The sequence below is a fragment of the Macaca nemestrina genome, chromosome 7 (assembly GCF_043159975.1).
Source record: "Macaca nemestrina isolate mMacNem1 chromosome 7, mMacNem.hap1, whole genome shotgun sequence".
Taxonomy (NCBI): Eukaryota; Metazoa; Chordata; class Mammalia; order Primates; family Cercopithecidae; genus Macaca; species Macaca nemestrina.
In genome coordinates, this window is record NC_092131.1 from 100,764,953 (window position 1) to 100,779,962 (window position 15,010).

The following is a 15,010-nucleotide window of genomic DNA, read 5'->3' on the forward strand; positions in this document are numbered from 1 at the left end:
CCTCTTGATTTTGGATTGAAAGACTGGTCAGTCTCTGTCTCTCTCAGATCTTAAAGTTCTGCTCTTCAGAGATTTATAGGGAGCTCTTTAGCTTCCCAACCCACACAGGTACAAAACCTGGCAAATACCTTATGTTGGGGAGGCCAGCTATTTGTTCACTCCGGGCCTCCTCTCTAAACACTGCAAGACTGTAGGACTTGTCTTCTCAGTCTCCTGCACTGCCTCAGAACTCAGCAAATGTCCCATGGGGAAAACGCTCTGCATTTTGTGCTACTCTAGGTCCTAATCCATAGCAAGTCCTTGCAACCACCAAAAACTGTTCCTTTCTGTCTTCCCCAGTAGAGTCTCTCTGCTTGGGCCAAGTCTGATCCTCATGTCCCAAATGGGCAAATGTTTCAGGGAAGAAAATAGCTGCCTATCACTAGTTCAACTCGGAAGGGCTCTTTCCTCCTTGAACTTTTAGTCCATTCATTCTTTATTTCTGTGACCACTCTTCATTCTTTTTAAAAATAAGATATTTTCGGCCAGGCGTGGTGGCTCATGCCTGTAATCCCAACACTTTGGGAGGCCGAGGTAGGCGGGTCACTTGAGGTCAGGAGTTTGAGACCAGCCTGACCAACATGGTGAAACCCCGTCTCTACTAAATACAAAAAGTAGCCACGCGTAGTGGTGTGCGCCTGTAATCCCAGATACTCAGGAGGCTGAGGCAGGAGAATCACTTGAACCCGAGAGGTGGAGGTTACAGTGAACTAAGATTGCGCCACTGCACTCCAGCCTGCACAACAGAGCAAGACTCCGTCTCAAAAAAAAAAAGACATTTTCATCTTAGCTTTTTCCCTAGCAGTTGCAATGGGAGTGGTGGCGTGTGGAGATCTACCATCCCCTACCCAGCAGAAGTGTTTCAGTTCTGCTTTCTACCATTTCCATTGGAGGTATTATTTCACTTCCTAGTATTTTTACTTAATTACATGACAACACAACTTCCTCTTGTTTAAACAAGTTATAGGGCTCTCTCTCATCTCTTTCAAAATAGATTTTTGTTTTGTTTTTTTTGAGACAGAGTTTTGTTCTTTGCTCTTGTTGCCCAGGCTGGAGTGCAATGGTGCGGTCTCAGCTCACTGCAACCTCAGTCTCCCCAGTTCAAGTAATTCTCCTGCCTCAGCCTCCAGAGTAGCTGGGATTACAGGTGCACACCACCACGCCTGGCTAATTTTTTTGTGTTTTCAGTAGAGATGGAGATTTACTGTGTTGGCCAGACTGGTCTCGAGTTCCTGACCTTAGGTGATCCACCTGCCTCAGCCTTTCAAAGTGCTGGGATTATAGATGTGAGCCACGGCGCCTGGCCGATGTTAACTATTTCCTGAACTTTCTTGAGGGATGGCCATTTTACTTCAAGTTTCTCATTTCCCTGTTCTTCTGTATTACAAATACTTCCCACTCTGTTTTTTAGTATGTTCACACTTCCTTATCTTCTCAAACTTCGCTTTTGGTGATATTAACATTTCTGATGACTTTATAGGTTTCACTGAGACTTAGGGGAGGAGGTGAAGGCTCCCCAGTCTGCCATCCGATTCCTCATTAAATTCGTCTTGAGAAACAACTTCCTCAAAAGCATTTTCTTCATCAGCCACATCAGTCTCCTTTGAGTGGAACTCTTCTCATCTCCTCCTGAATTTTATGTGAGTGTTGTACACATCCATAGTGTCAGCTATCCTCTAATATTCATAAGCCAATGATTCACATATCTATGATGAGCCTTCACCTCCATCTGGGCTTCCAGACCTATTCATCTACATTTTAATTATTTATTATTTTTATTATTTATTTTTGAGACAGGACCTCGCTTTGTTGCCCAGGCTGGAATGCAGTGGTGTGATCACAGCTCACTGCAGCCTCGACCTCCCGGGCTCAGTTGATCCTCCTACCTCAGCCTCCTGAGTAGCTGGGACTATAGGTGTGTGCCACCATGCCTGGCTAATTTTCTTGGTTTTTTTTTTTTTTTTTTTTTTTTTTTTGTAGAGACGGAGTTTTACCATGTTGCCCAGGCTGGTCTCAAACTAGGCTCAAGCAATCCACATGCGTTGGCCTCCCAAGTACCTGGGACTACAGGTGTCTACCCCACACCTGGCTTCACCCACACTTTTATCTCCAATAAAATGCAACATCTCTAAACTCACATCCTCCTCAAAGCTCTGATCCTCTTCCTATAATCCTATTTCTGGGGATGATACCGCCATCTGGCCATAGCCTGTATTATCATCCTGATCTCTCCCCCTCCCCATGTCTCACATCCAGTTGCTACTAAATCATGTCCCATGCATACTGCCTGTCCTCCTCCTTCCCCACGGCCACCATACCAGCACTCATGCCTTCTGAGACCTGCCTTCCAGAGGAGCGCACATGCCAGGAGCGTTCAGTGGGCACAAATGGTTTTATTGTTTCTGCCTGGAAGAGGAAGCCCTGGCAGCAGCAGGGACACAGAGAAGACACGGAGCTGCATCCTGCCAGCAGTGTGGATGCTGGTGGCAGGAGTCCACGACTGTGAAGAGTTGTCAGTGTGTGAGCTGGAGCCACTGAGGAGCTGCACCTAGGCCTGCAGAGGTCACCAGCTTGAAAAGGGGGTCCCAGCCTCACCGATGCCGCTTTCGGATGCTCTGCAGCTCCTGGTAGATGGTGCTGAAGCTGGGCCGCTGCCCAGGCTCATAGGCCCAGCACTGCTCCATGAGCCTGAACACGGCATCAGGACACAGCTCTGGGCAGGGCAGGCGGCCCCCTGTGAGGAGAGGCACAGCACACCAGGCATGAGGAGGGAGTTTGAGGGTCCTCAGCAGACTCTGAGGGATACCATGAGCCATAGGAGCTGCTTAAGATGCACTGTTCTGAAGGTCGCACTGTTCTCCACCAAGGGCCCAAAGGACAAACAGGCCTGGCTTCTGATCCCAATCCCACCACATGCTAGTTGTGTGTACTCTGCCAGCCTGTTTTTCCATCTGAGAAAGGGACATATTAATCCCTACCACACATGTAGTGATGAGTAAATTAAATAACGTGTGGTCTAGCACAGAACAGGTGCTCACTCAGCAGTAGCTACAGGGATATTCTATTTTTTTTATTTTTTATTTTTTTTGAGATAGAGTTTCACTCTGTCACCCAGGCTGGAACGCGGTGGTGCGATCTCAGCTCACTGCAACCTCCACCTCCCAGGTTCAAGCGATTCTTGTGCCTCAGCCTCCCAAGTAGCTGGGATTACAGGCTTGTGCCACCACACCTGGCTAATTTTTTGTAGTTTTAGTAGAGACAGGGTTTTGCCATGTTGGCCAAGCTAGTCTCAAACTCCTAGACTCAAATGATCCACACTCCTCAGCCTCTCAAAGTGTTGAAATTACAGGCGTGAGCCACTGTGCCCGAGTTTTTTTCTTTTTTCAGTCAAGGTCTCTCTCTGTCACCCAGGTTGGAGTGCAGTGGCATGATCTCAGCTCACTGCAACCTCTGCCTCCCATGCTCCAGTGATCCTCCTGCCTGAGCCTCCCGAGTAGCAGGGACTATAGGCACATGTCACCTCACCCAGCTACTTTTTGTGTTTTTGGTTTTTTTTTGAGATGGAGTTTTGCTCTTGTCGCCCAAGCTGGAGTGCAGTGGCACAATCTCAGCTCACTGCAGCGTCTGCCTCCTGGGTTCAAGCAATTCTCCCATCTCAGCCTCCCATATAGCTGGGATTACAGGCACGTGGGTGCCACCATACCTGGCTAAATTTTGTATTTTTAGTAGAGACGGGGTTTCACCATGTTGGTCAGGCCTCCCAAAGTGCTGGGATTACAGGTGTGAGCCACCGCACCCAGCCTATTTTTGTATTTTTTGTACAGATGGAGTTTCACTGTGTTGTCCAGGCTGATCTCGAACTCCTGGGATCAAGTGATCCACCCAGCTCAGCCTCCCAAAGTGCTGGGATGACAGGCGTGAGCCACTGGCCAGGTTATTCTTATTCTGCCTGGTGGGAAGGTTGGCATTAAGGGAGTTGGAAGAGTCTGGCTGGAGCATCTGGAAGAGGGTGCAGCCTGAGGCTGCTGTCATCACAGGGTGCTTACCCTTCTCCACGAACTCCCGTGTCTGCTGATTGCTAAGGTTGGGATAGGGGGAGGCCCCCAGGCTGAAGGTCTCCCAGAGCAAGATGCCAAAGCTCCACACGTCGCTCTCGGAGGAGTAGCGGCCTGCAGAGGAGGCCAGGCAACATGAGTGGACCCTCCCTGGGACCAGGGCGAGGCAGGAAGCAGGACCCAGGCCTTGCCTCTGGCCATGCAGTCCAGGGTGGACAAGGACTAGGTACCGTAGTTAAGGGCCTCAGGTGCGGTCCACTTCACGGGGACTTGTCTGAGGCCCCCTGAGGCCGCGTAGACCCCATCAGCTTCCTCTCGGGACATCCCAAAGTCACTGATCTTCAGGACATTCTTCTCTGTCACCAGACAGTTCCGAGCAGCCAGGTCCCTGGGTGAGACAGGGCAGGGGCTCATTTGGCCAATAGTTGCCTGCCCAGCTCTGGCTGAACACTCTAGAAAAGCCAAGGACAAAAGCTGCTCCCAGCTCCGGGTACCCCTGTCTACCGGAGAGGCCCACTCCCGCTCTGGAGCTGATGCCTGATAGTCCAGCAGGGGCCCTAGAGGTATAGGTACTTCTTGACTCTGGTCGGAGGTGTCGGCAGGGCCTGTGGCCACCACCCACTCACCGGTGGATGCAGCACTTGCTCTCCAGGTACTCCATGCCAGCAGCTGCATCCCCCACCATCTGCAGCAGAGTCTTCACCCGCAGGCGGGCCCCCTCCGTGCGGAGGAAGGTCAGGAAGTCGCCCCCTGCAGGTGGGGAGGACCCGTGCTGAGCCTCCTGCCGTAGGGGTGCCACCTGGCCAGGCTGTGCGCCCTACCTGGAGCTCAGCACCCCACGCTCACCCTGCACAAGCTCCATGACGATGTAGATGGGCTGCTTCTGGGTGCAGACACCAATGAGACGCACGATGTTGGGGTGGCTGTACTGCTTCAGGATCCTGGAGAGCACTGCTGCTCAGACTCCATGTGGCCAGGCCCATCTCCCCAGGGCCCCCCAGGGATGACGGGAGAAGAGCTTGGCCTCCAAGGCCAGCAGACCCAGACGTGTGACCTGGGGCAGCCTCTACCCCTCGGCACTATAAGGGGTTACTACCTGCAATGCGGGGCCTCGAGGATTAAACGCCACCACAGAGGTCAAGCACTTTACACTGTGCCATGCAGTGTAACCTCTGTGTATGCGGGACCCGTGGTGATCATTAGTTTATCACCCACCTCGCTTCCTGTAGAAACTTGGCCTTGATGTCAGGTGGGAGCGTCTCTCGACAAGACTTCACTGCCACCAAGGTGTTGTCGGCTCGCAGGCGTCCGCTGAACACTTCGCCAAAGTTCCCCTGAAACGGTCTTGGGCTCCTACCACGGCCTTCCCAGTCCCACAATTCCCTTCTCTGCTCCCCGCCCATTCTTTACTCAGCCCCCGTGCTCGGACACCTCACACAGGCTCTCTGGGAGTTTGTCCCTCGCTGGGGAACCTAGAGAGCACATGGGGCAGGCAGGGAAAGTTGCCTCCCATGTGCCACCCTCCCTGAGAGAAGTGACATGGAAATCCAAAAATCACTCTCCCTTGGGTTTGAAAAGCATTCTGATTTTTAGGAAAGTGACTTCTTCCCTAAACAGGTATCTTATGGCTTACAGTAACAGGGTGTCTCCCTGTGTGCACACAAGAGCTCGAGGGGGGCGGCCTGGGTGGGGGTAATGAGGTCAGGGTGCTGGCAGAGCTGTCTGCTGGGAGTTTTCAGGGTAGGTACTATCCCATTTCCCGGAGGACGGTGTGTGGTGGGGGCTGGGCAGGGAGTTGGGGTACAAGTGGGGAACCAGATGGGGCACGGAGGTCTCTGGGTGGCAGCGCAGGGGGCCCAGGTGTGACTCGGGAGAAGCCGCCAGCGACAAGGAGACCAGCAGAGGTGCACTCACCCGTCCAATCTGCTCGCCCAACACCAGGTCCTCATGGTTCAGCACCCACTTGTCCTGGGGAAGAGAGGAGTTAGGGGATCAGAAGTCTGAAGAAAAGGGGTGCTGGACCCTTAGAAGGGCTATGTCCTCCATTTCTTGATGCCTCCATATGTGACCAGGGGTGGGACCACATGGGAGCACACTGAAATGATACGGGGTCCAGGCAGGTGCCCTGACCAGGTAAGCACCAGCCTGGTGTGTACAGCCCATGGTGTAGGAGTGGCCCTGACATTCCAAACCTAGAGCGAGGCTGGCCCCGAGGGTCACTCACTCTGCACCTTGTATGTAGATGGAAGGCCTGGAAAGCCGTTTCTGCTCAGACGCTGGGTGGGCCTGACCCACACTCCCCAAGCCCTGCCACAGGTGGCATGGGCCAGGCTGGGTGCAGGCTCACCTTGGGCACAGCCCTGTGCAGGACGACACCGCTCTTCTTGGTGAGGGGCTGCTGGGTGCTCAGTAGGTGGTCGATGAGTAAGGGAATGCTGGGAAAGCCTTCCCCTTCCAGTCGGTACAGGTTCTGCAGGGCAGGGGACCCGGGGTCAACAGCCTCCATTCTGAGGGGGCCTGAGCCCTGGGAGGGGAAAGGGAGAGCAGCAGGGGAGAAACGGCCTGCCCAGGACCAGGGACAGAGAGACCTCCAGAAAAGATGCCATCTGATAGCGCATGACATCCTGCTGCCCCACCAGGGAGGACTCACACTTAAGCCTCTATTTTGTTGCAGGGACTGGGTGGTCTCTGTGGCCCCTTTCAGCCAGCCCTGCTAGGGAGGCATTCAAGACCTGGCAGCTATCCCCTACCCTGAAAGGTCATTCCCCTTGGAGAAGGGAAGGGAGGGTTAGAGTGAGGCCTGGAAGGCTCGGGTCCCAGCCCCACTCACGTCCAAGGACTGGATGATGAAGTGTCGGGGCAGACCATCCCACAGCACTGACAGCACGTACTCCTGCTTGCCCTGGCTCTCCCGCACCAGGAAGTCCCCAGAGTGCACCAGCAGCTCAGCCACCTCTGCCCTTGGGATGGCCCCGTGGTACCACAGCTGCTCATGCAGGGGCTTCTGCACCTCTGGAACAAGCTGCAGCGGTGGAGGGAGCTGGGCAAGGGAGGATCGAGGAGGATTCACTCAACCAGCTTGTTGAAGAGGCCATAGGGGCAGCCAGGGGTCTCTCTCTCCCCTCTATATGCCCTCAGCCCTCACAACCACGGAGTGGCATGCAGAGCCATCCACAGGTCCCTGGAGTGGGCAGTGGACTGGCCCAGGCTCATGCTGGGCAGAGCTGGGAAGGGAAGCCCAGGCAGGAAGACCCCAAACCAAGCCGGTGCCTCCTCCTCCAGGCCACAGGCCCCCAACCACTCCTGGAGCAGGGAGAGCCATGGAATAGTCAAGGTTGCTGGTCCCTTTAGCACACAGGGGCAATGAAGAGGGAGGGGTCAGGGGTGGCAGGGTCTGGGGACATGTGCAGCCTGGAATCCCAGGGAAGAGAGGAACTTCCCAATAAAAGCAGCCTGGGCAGAGCCTCCTCTCTAGAACATCCCAGTGACTAAATTTGAAACACAACAATAGGGGGGTCCAGGCTGGGCGTCACTCACCGAGAACTTGGGACGGAAGATTCCTGAGATGTGGCTCTTAAGGATCTCCAGCGTGGGCGTCCTTCCCCCTTCTCGCTCCTGCTCCTGAGGCCAGGGACAGACGTCAGCGGGTGGCCAGGCTTAGGGAGGGGGAGGGCGAAAATGAGGAGCGCAGCCCCAGGTGGGCAGGCCGGTGGCGGGCAGCGGCGCGGGCGGGGCAGCTCACCGAGGACGATGTGGAGTGGCGGTCATCCTGCAGGAGCAGCACGGGCGGGGGTTCACCGGGGCCCAGCTGCTCCAGCTTGGTCTGCAGCAACTCCTGCTGGGCCTGCAGCTTGGCCTGGCTGCACCGTGCTACCTGCAGCCCCTGCAGTGCTTCCTGCAGCGCCTGCCTCTTGCCCAGCAGCTGCACCCTGCAGGCAGGGGCGGGTGGGAGGGTGGGTGAGAAAGGGCTCAGTCTGCGGCGGGTAGCCAGCAGCAGGTAGGGGAGGCAGGAGGGAGGGAGGCCCAAGAGGCTGCTGCAGGCAGGGGCCCACTCACCGCCCCCGGGGATGGGTGTTCTCCTCTTCATTCCGGAGCTCCTGTTGCAGCTGTGTAACCATCTCCTGCCGCCTGAACACCATCTCGGTGGCCACAGCCAGTTCATCTGTCACTGAGGTCAGCCTGCACCCAAGAGAAGGGCAGCATTAGAGCCAAGCCCTCCTGCCCCCTCAACCCATGTCCAGTGCATCCCTGTAGAGCCAAGCAAGCCTGGCCACCTGGTGACAGCTCTGTGTGGGCAGTGTCCACGACCTAGCCCTGCCTACATAAACACCCGTGGTCTGCTGGGAGCCCCGCCGCGGCCCAGGTGCGAAGCCACCACCCACGTGTGCTGCACGCTCTCCACAGTCAGCTCGTTCAGCTGGAGCTCCCCAGGCTCCAGCGGTTCACCCTCCTCAAGCAGTGACTCATCGAATGTGACGCAGGGTGGGACGTCAGGTGCGGACCTGCGGGGGACAGCGCCCCATCAGTGGACAGGCCGGCAGCCCTGGGCCCAGCAGGAGCAAGAACGGGGCTTACCCATACTGTCGAAGGAAGCCTTGGTACTCAGCCTCAGGCTGGATGCGGGCAGCAGCTGCAGCCATCTCCCGGTGAATGGCCACCACCTCATCCTGCACCAGGCTGCTAATCTCCAAGTATTCCTGCAGGATCTCCTTCCTGCCCCCCACATGGAATCCCCAGTCAGGGAGGCCTCAGGCTGGGCAAGGTTGGGCAGTTCAGGCCTAGGACCCTGGGTTTGGAGTCAGGGCTGGGGTTGATCCCTGCCTCACTTCGTGCTAGCCATGCCACTCTAGGCAAATTATTTAATCTCTCCCTAATCTTCTATTTCCTGATATGTATAAGAGGGACACTGGCAGTTGTAATAAGGATCCAGTGGGCCAGGCACAGTGGCTCATGCCTGTAATACCAACACTGGGAGGTCGAGGCGGGTGGATTGCCTGAGGTCAGGAGTTTGAGAGCAGCCTGGCTAACATGGTGAAACCCCGTCTCTACTGAAAAAAACAAATACAAAAATTAGCCAGGCATGGTGGCACATGCCTATAGTCCCAGCTACTTGGCTACTTGGGAGGCTGAGGCAGGAGAATTGCTTAAACCCGGGAGGTGGGGATTGCAGTGAGCCAAGATCACACCACCGCACTCCAGCCTGGGCGACAGAGTGAGACACCATCTCAAAAGAAGGGATCCAATTGAGATCCTGTGTGCAGAGTGTCTGCTGTACAGGGAGTGCTCAGTAAACATGAGCTACAGTCATCCCTGCCCTGGGCAGTTAGCTCTGCACACCCACTACCAAATAAGCCATCAACATGCTGCCCACCCCCGTCCATATCTCCCAGCCCAGGCACCTCCCCTGGGCCCCAACCTCATGTACTCGCTCAGCTACTCAAAATGTCCCATTGGCTAGCTCTAAGACACCCCAACCTCTCTAGTTGAAAATTGAGGCCAGGCGCAGTGGCTTATGCCTGTAATCCCAGCACTTTGGGAGGCTGAGGTGGGTAGATCATGAGGTCAAGAGATAGAGACCAGCCTGGCCAACATGGTGAAACCCCATCTCTACTAAAAATACAAAAATTAGCTGGACATGGTGGCACGGGCCTGTAATCCCAGCTACTCGGGAGGCTGAGGCAGGAGAATCGCTTGAGCCCAGGAGGTGGAGGTTGCAGTGAGCCAAGATTGCGCCACTGCACTCCAGCCTGGCGAAAGAGTGAGACTACATCTCTAAATAAATAAATAAATAAATAAATAAATAAATAAATAAATAAATAAATGAACGGCTACCCTTGTATCCTAAACCTCTTCCTCCTACACCCTTCCCTACATAAGTTAACAGCCACTCTATCTTCCAGCTGCTCCAGGCCAAATCCCCAGAGTTACTGACTCCTCTATTTCACGCTCCACTTCCAATCCATAGGGAAATCCCACTGGCTCCATCTTCAAATTAGCCCCAGGACCTGACCGCTTCTCACCTCCATTGCTACCTCCCCGTCCTAGTGGCCAAAAGCTTGGATATGGATTACTGCAAGAGCCTGCTCTCTGGCCTCCCAGCTTGTCCTTGCCCCCTGAAGTCTATTCGCAGCATAGCAGCCAGAGTGGCCTTATTAAAACAGAGGTCAGGGCTGGGCATGGTGGCTCACGCCTGTAATCCCAGCACTTTGGGAGACAGAGGCAGGCAGATCGCTTTGAGCCCAGAAGTTAGAGACCAGCCTGGGCAACATGGTGAAACCCCATCTCTACTAAAAATATAAAAATTAGCTGGGTGTGGTGGTGCATGCCCATAGTTTCAGCTACTCGGGAGGCTGAGGCAGGGGAATCGCTTGAACCTGGGAGGTGGAGGTTGCAGTAAGCCGAGATCATGCCACTGCACTCCAGCCTGGGCAACAGAGAGAGACTCTGACTCAAAAAAAATTAAAACAAAATGAAACAAAAAAACAGAGGTCAGATCATGCCATTCCTGTTCACCCAGAGCCAAAGTCCTCACCAGGGCCCTGCTGAACCCTCTATCACCCAGTAGACCTTGACGCCTGACTCCTCCAGCCTCGTGTATGACTCTCCCCCTCCCTCACTCTCAGAGGCACCACTGGTTCCTGGCTATTAGTCCCTGGTACTCTTCTACCTCAGGGCCTGTGTAGTTGCTGTCCTCTTTTCTGGAATGGTCTTTCTCCAAATAGCCCCAGGATTCACTCCTGTGCCCCTCTCAGGGGCCTCTTTGAATGTCACCTCTCAAGAGGCTTTCCCAGACCACTCTGTGGACAACTGTCACCTCCTCCCTTGCCTCCGTGCTCTCAGGTCCCAATCCACTTCTCTTACTTTATTTTTCTCCATGGCTCTTAGTGCTCCTCAAATCCTCACTCCACTAACACGAAAGATCCCTGAGGACAGATGTTTTTGTCTACCATTGTTCTCTGCTATAATCCAGAGCCCAGCACAGTGCTCAATGAATGTAATAAAACCCTGGAATAATGGGACCCTGGAACAGTGTAATTCGGAGGTAAGTTGCCTGTTTCCAGTCCTTGGCCCAGGTCCCGTTCTCATGTGGTTACATGGCCAGCACTTTCCCAGCAATGGATTTTCTGGGTCCTGCCTCTGGGCCTGATGGCTGGGCTGAGGGCCGCTCAAGGGTGGGGGCCAGGGGACGGGGCTGTGGGCTTACAGGATGCAAGCCATCTCCTCGTGCAGGTCCTGCAGTGACCGCAGCAGGCTGGGCAGCAGGAGCTGGTGGTGGTGCTGGTGGTGTAGCTGTGCAGCCCGCACGCCCAGCACATAGCGGTTGTGGTGAGCAAAGAGCTTCCACAGGCTGCGCACATACTTGTCCTTGGCCTTGTCACGGTCCTTGTCTGCCGGATGGGGGGCAAGGGGTATAGATGACAGCATGGAGGCCCAGGCAGCCACCACTCTCTGAGTACCCAAGGACAGGTCAGCACTGGCTTCGGATTCCCTCCCTGCCAGCAAGGGAAGCCACGAACCTTTGCTGGCCTCCTGGTACTTGCGCTTGGCTTGGGCACTGTCCCGTGCCAGGGCTCGGTACTGGCTCTTCAGCTTCTCAATGTCCTGGCTGTGAGTCTAGGGAGAGAGGAGAAGCCAGTGTGGGGCAGCAGGTCCCCAACTATGGAGGATTCTTGCCTGGGGTGAAGCCCTGGAAAGGTCCTGTCATCAGGCAGGGAGTACCTGGAGACTTCTGGGAAAGCTGGCTGCTAGTGTGAGAGTCAAAGATCACAGGGCCTGTTAAAGACAGGCCCCTTGGGGAGGCAAAGAGGTAGACTACAGGCTACAACGGTTCCTCCTTGGACTGAGAATGGTAGCCTGATGGCAGGCAGGGCCAGTTGCAGGTGTGTGCAGCCTGTGCAGTCACACGGGGCTCTACATGTAAAAGGGCCCTGTGCTTGGTTTCATGCTCCCTTATTACCACCTTGAAATTCTTAACAATCTTTTAACAAAGACCCCCACAATTTCATTTTGCACTGAGTCCTGCAAATTATGTTCTTGGCAGTAGGAATAGATGACAGCCCGAGATCAGTGTTCTTGTCCCCGTTCTTCTGTTTATGTGCTGGGATATATTGGGCAAGGGCCCAACCTCAGTTTCCCCATCTGTAACTGAACTAAATTCCTCGACTAGATCAGTCTTTTCCTTAAAGGGCCAGATAGTAAATAAATATTTTAGGCTTGTAGGCCATATGGTCTCTGTCACAATTACTCAACTCTGTCACTGTAGTCACAGACAATATGAAAACAAAGAGGCATAGCTGTGTTCCAGCAAAACTTTATAAAAATGGGCCCAACCTTGAATTAGATGATCTTTTGGGGAGAGGAATGGGGCCAGGGTGGCCACCAGGGGCCGCTGTGGGTCCATGGCTAGGCTGGGCTCTGCACTTGAGGAAGGGGTGTGGTGCAGGGAGGGTGACCAGCACACTGAATGGGGGCACTAGGCTCCCAGATAAATAGCCAGCTCCAAATCACACAGCCTCTAGACCGAGGAGCTCGGTGGGATTCAAACCTAGGAAGGCTGACTTCACAGCCCGAGTCCTTGACCTTCAGGAGGCCATGCTGCTGCCCAGTCTCTGTGGCCCTGAGAGGAGCCTGCCTAGGTGGAAGGCAAACAGACTGACCCTCATTCCTCTCCCTGACTCTCAGAACCCAGAGTCAGATGGCATAGTGTGGACGTGAGTACTGATTCTGAGCTTCTCCCAGGCAAATGACCGGTCACTCATCCTTAACATTCCCAGCACTTTGCCCAGGCACAGAAAAAGCACAGAGAGGCCTTGCTGCAAGCCAGCCCAACATAGGGGAGGAAGAGAGGAAGCTGCATCAAGGTTAGAGCAAGCCAGGCCTGCGGTCAGGGACTTCCACTTCCCCAGTGAATCCAGTGCCTCTTGTGCAAAACAACCCCTTGGAGGCTCAAAATTTAGATAGAACTGACTGAAGCCCCATTGCTGCCCGCTCACCTTGGTGAGCTCCTGCTGCAGCTGCTGCCACTGCTCGCTGTAGGTCTTGCGAAGCTGCTGCCGTTCCCGGATGAGCAGGCTCAACTTGCTCAGGGGCCCTGAGTTCAGATCCTCCGCGTGCTGCCGCAGCAACCGGCTCAGGCCCTCAGTTTGGCTGGTGATCTCCGCCCAGGACTATACAGCACAGATGGGGGAGGCAGGGAGTAGGGGACAATGGCTCCCAAGGCTGGGCCTGCCAAATCTCCAACCACTGCCCCAGAGGGCCCCCGGGAGAGGAAGGAGAAGGCAGTTACAGCCAGCACCCACAAGAGTCCCATGGAGACCCACCTGGCTGATGGGGCTGTCGGGGCTGATGCCCCGGCTCTGGCCCCCACTGTCCTGCACGGACATGTGGTGAAGCAGTCCTGCATACTCCCTGTCACTCTTGACCCGTTGGGCCATCCACTTTCTCATACCCTCCAGTAGACGAAGCTCAGCCTCCTGCATCTGCTGCAGGACCCCGTGGCCCTGGGGGGTGCACAGCTCCGAAGAGAAGCCCATAGTGCTGTCCTGGGGACAGAAAGGGGGCCATCCCTGGGGGCAAGGCAGCAGCTGGAGATGGAGGCATGGGAAGAGGAGGCTGGGGACTGTAGGGTCAGGATGGGCTACAGACAGGGAGGAGGTGGGGTCCTGCCTCTCTCACAGGCAGCCATGGGTACCTAGCAGCAGCCTGGCCTGGGGACTGGCCCTCATGGCTTCCTTAGTGTCAGGGATCCCTCCCCCGTTCGGGAACAGGAGCCAACCTGGAGCCTCTCTCCCCAGGCCCTTCCACCCACCGCCCCTTACAAGGACACCCTTGCCCAGGTCCTCGACAGGCCAAGGCTGCCCCAGCTGAAGCCTCAGGCGGCCACAGCCTGAGCCCTGCTCCTGCGGCCATCCCCGCCCTTCCGCGGCCCCTACCCCCCACCTGGGTGGGTCTCCGGCCCTCGGAACGCCTGCTCTGCCCCTGCCTGCCGCGCCCCCTGCTCCCACCGGTCCTCCAGGCCCCGGGGCTAGAGTTACCCGCGCGGGCAGCTGCTCCTGGGGTGGCCTCGGACCGACTCAGGCCCGGTGCCGACCCCGGCCAGTTCCTGATTCCGCGTTTCCTCCTCCCGCGGTTTCAGTTGGCCCAGGCCCTGGGGCGGGCCTGTGGAGGGGAAGGGGCGGGCGGGACCGGCCCGACGGCCCCGACGCCTGCCAGCCCCCCTGCTCCGCGCTGGGCCGCAGCCTCCAGCCGGCCGCACGGCCACGGAAACGGAAGGGAGGAGGGGGCCGGCAAAGAATGGCCCAGCCGAGAGCCGCCTGCGCCCCGCAGCCCCCAGGGCCCGGCAGCGCCCCGGGAACACCGGGAAGGGGTGCAAGGTGGGAGTCAGGAGGGGGGGCGCAGGGTGAGGCCCCAGGCAGATGCTGGGCCCAGGGAAGCCCAGAGTGTCCGGGGGGAACTGAGGGGAGGTGCGCAGTCCTAGCACCAGGCCAGGGGCACCGCAGAAGAGGAAGAGTGGTCCCAGCCCTCCCCACCTCACGGAATTCCCTAAGGAGAGGCTCAGGCGCCAGCTTCCATTTGAATAAAATTTCCAAGTAAATATCCCGAACAGAGGCTGCTTCTCAGGGACAGGTCCTGGTGGCTCTGTCCCCATCTCCTACTCCCAGGCAGGGGCTTCCTGTCCCAAGGGAGACCTGGGGCAATCAAGGGGCAGGGGTTGGGGAGTGGAGATGTGTGGAGTTTTCCATTTGGGACTCAGGCTCCTCACAGCAAGTCATCTCATTCAGTCCAGCCCCCACCTTAGGCCTCAGCCCTATAGCCCACAGCGGCCAGGTCACTTCAGACAAGGAAGACACAATAGGCCCAGTTCTTCACACTGCTGGAAACCAGGACTTTGGGAGTGAAGTGCTCAGCTCCTGAGG

The 15,010-nt window shown here is 56.0% G+C and overlaps 1 protein-coding gene across 6 annotated transcripts; it reads right to left on the reverse strand.

Annotated features, from left to right (window-relative positions):
• Positions 1-2,412: 2,412 nt before the first annotated feature.
• LOC105488289 (FES proto-oncogene, tyrosine kinase) lies at positions 2,413-14,249 on the reverse strand. Of its 6 annotated transcripts, none has more exons than XM_011752200.3 (19): positions 14,129-14,248; positions 13,415-13,636; positions 13,088-13,261; positions 11,612-11,708; positions 11,299-11,482; positions 8,670-8,807; positions 8,477-8,596; positions 8,151-8,273; positions 7,837-8,023; positions 7,632-7,715; positions 6,925-7,134; positions 6,442-6,564; positions 6,009-6,062; positions 5,310-5,428; positions 4,941-5,035; positions 4,721-4,844; positions 4,325-4,482; positions 4,086-4,208; positions 2,413-2,773 (listed from the first exon to the last, which is right to left on the reverse strand). In XM_011752200.3, the coding sequence occupies exons 2-19, from the start codon at positions 13,625-13,627 to the stop codon at positions 2,631-2,633; spliced, it is 2,469 nt and encodes an 822-aa protein (XP_011750502.1). In that variant the 5' UTR covers positions 13,628-13,636; positions 14,129-14,248; the 3' UTR covers positions 2,413-2,630. The 6 variants fall into 6 exon arrangements, with proteins under 6 accessions (XP_011750502.1, XP_011750501.1, XP_070956754.1 ...); XM_011752199.3 differs by having other exon boundaries at positions 8,417-8,596; XM_071100653.1 differs by having other exon boundaries at positions 2,631-4,208; positions 8,417-8,596; positions 14,129-14,249.
• Positions 14,250-15,010: the final 761 nt, after the last annotated feature.

What these genes read in the sequence shown, in the direction of transcription:
- LOC105488289 (XM_071100653.1), bottom strand. Translation starts at nt 13,627, where the DNA reads ATGGGCTTCTCTTCGGAGCTGTGCACCCCCCAGGGCCACGGGGTCCTG. An exon ending in AGCAGACCACGGGTGTTTAT is followed by an intron (nt 8,274 to 8,416) that starts GTAGGCAGGGCT and finishes TCTTGGGTGCAG; the next exon opens with GCTGACCTCAGTGACAGATG. An exon ending in TGCACAGGGCTGTGCCCAAG is followed by an intron (nt 6,063 to 6,441) that starts GTGAGCCTGCAC and finishes TCTCTTCCCCAG; the next exon opens with GACAAGTGGGTGCTGAACCA.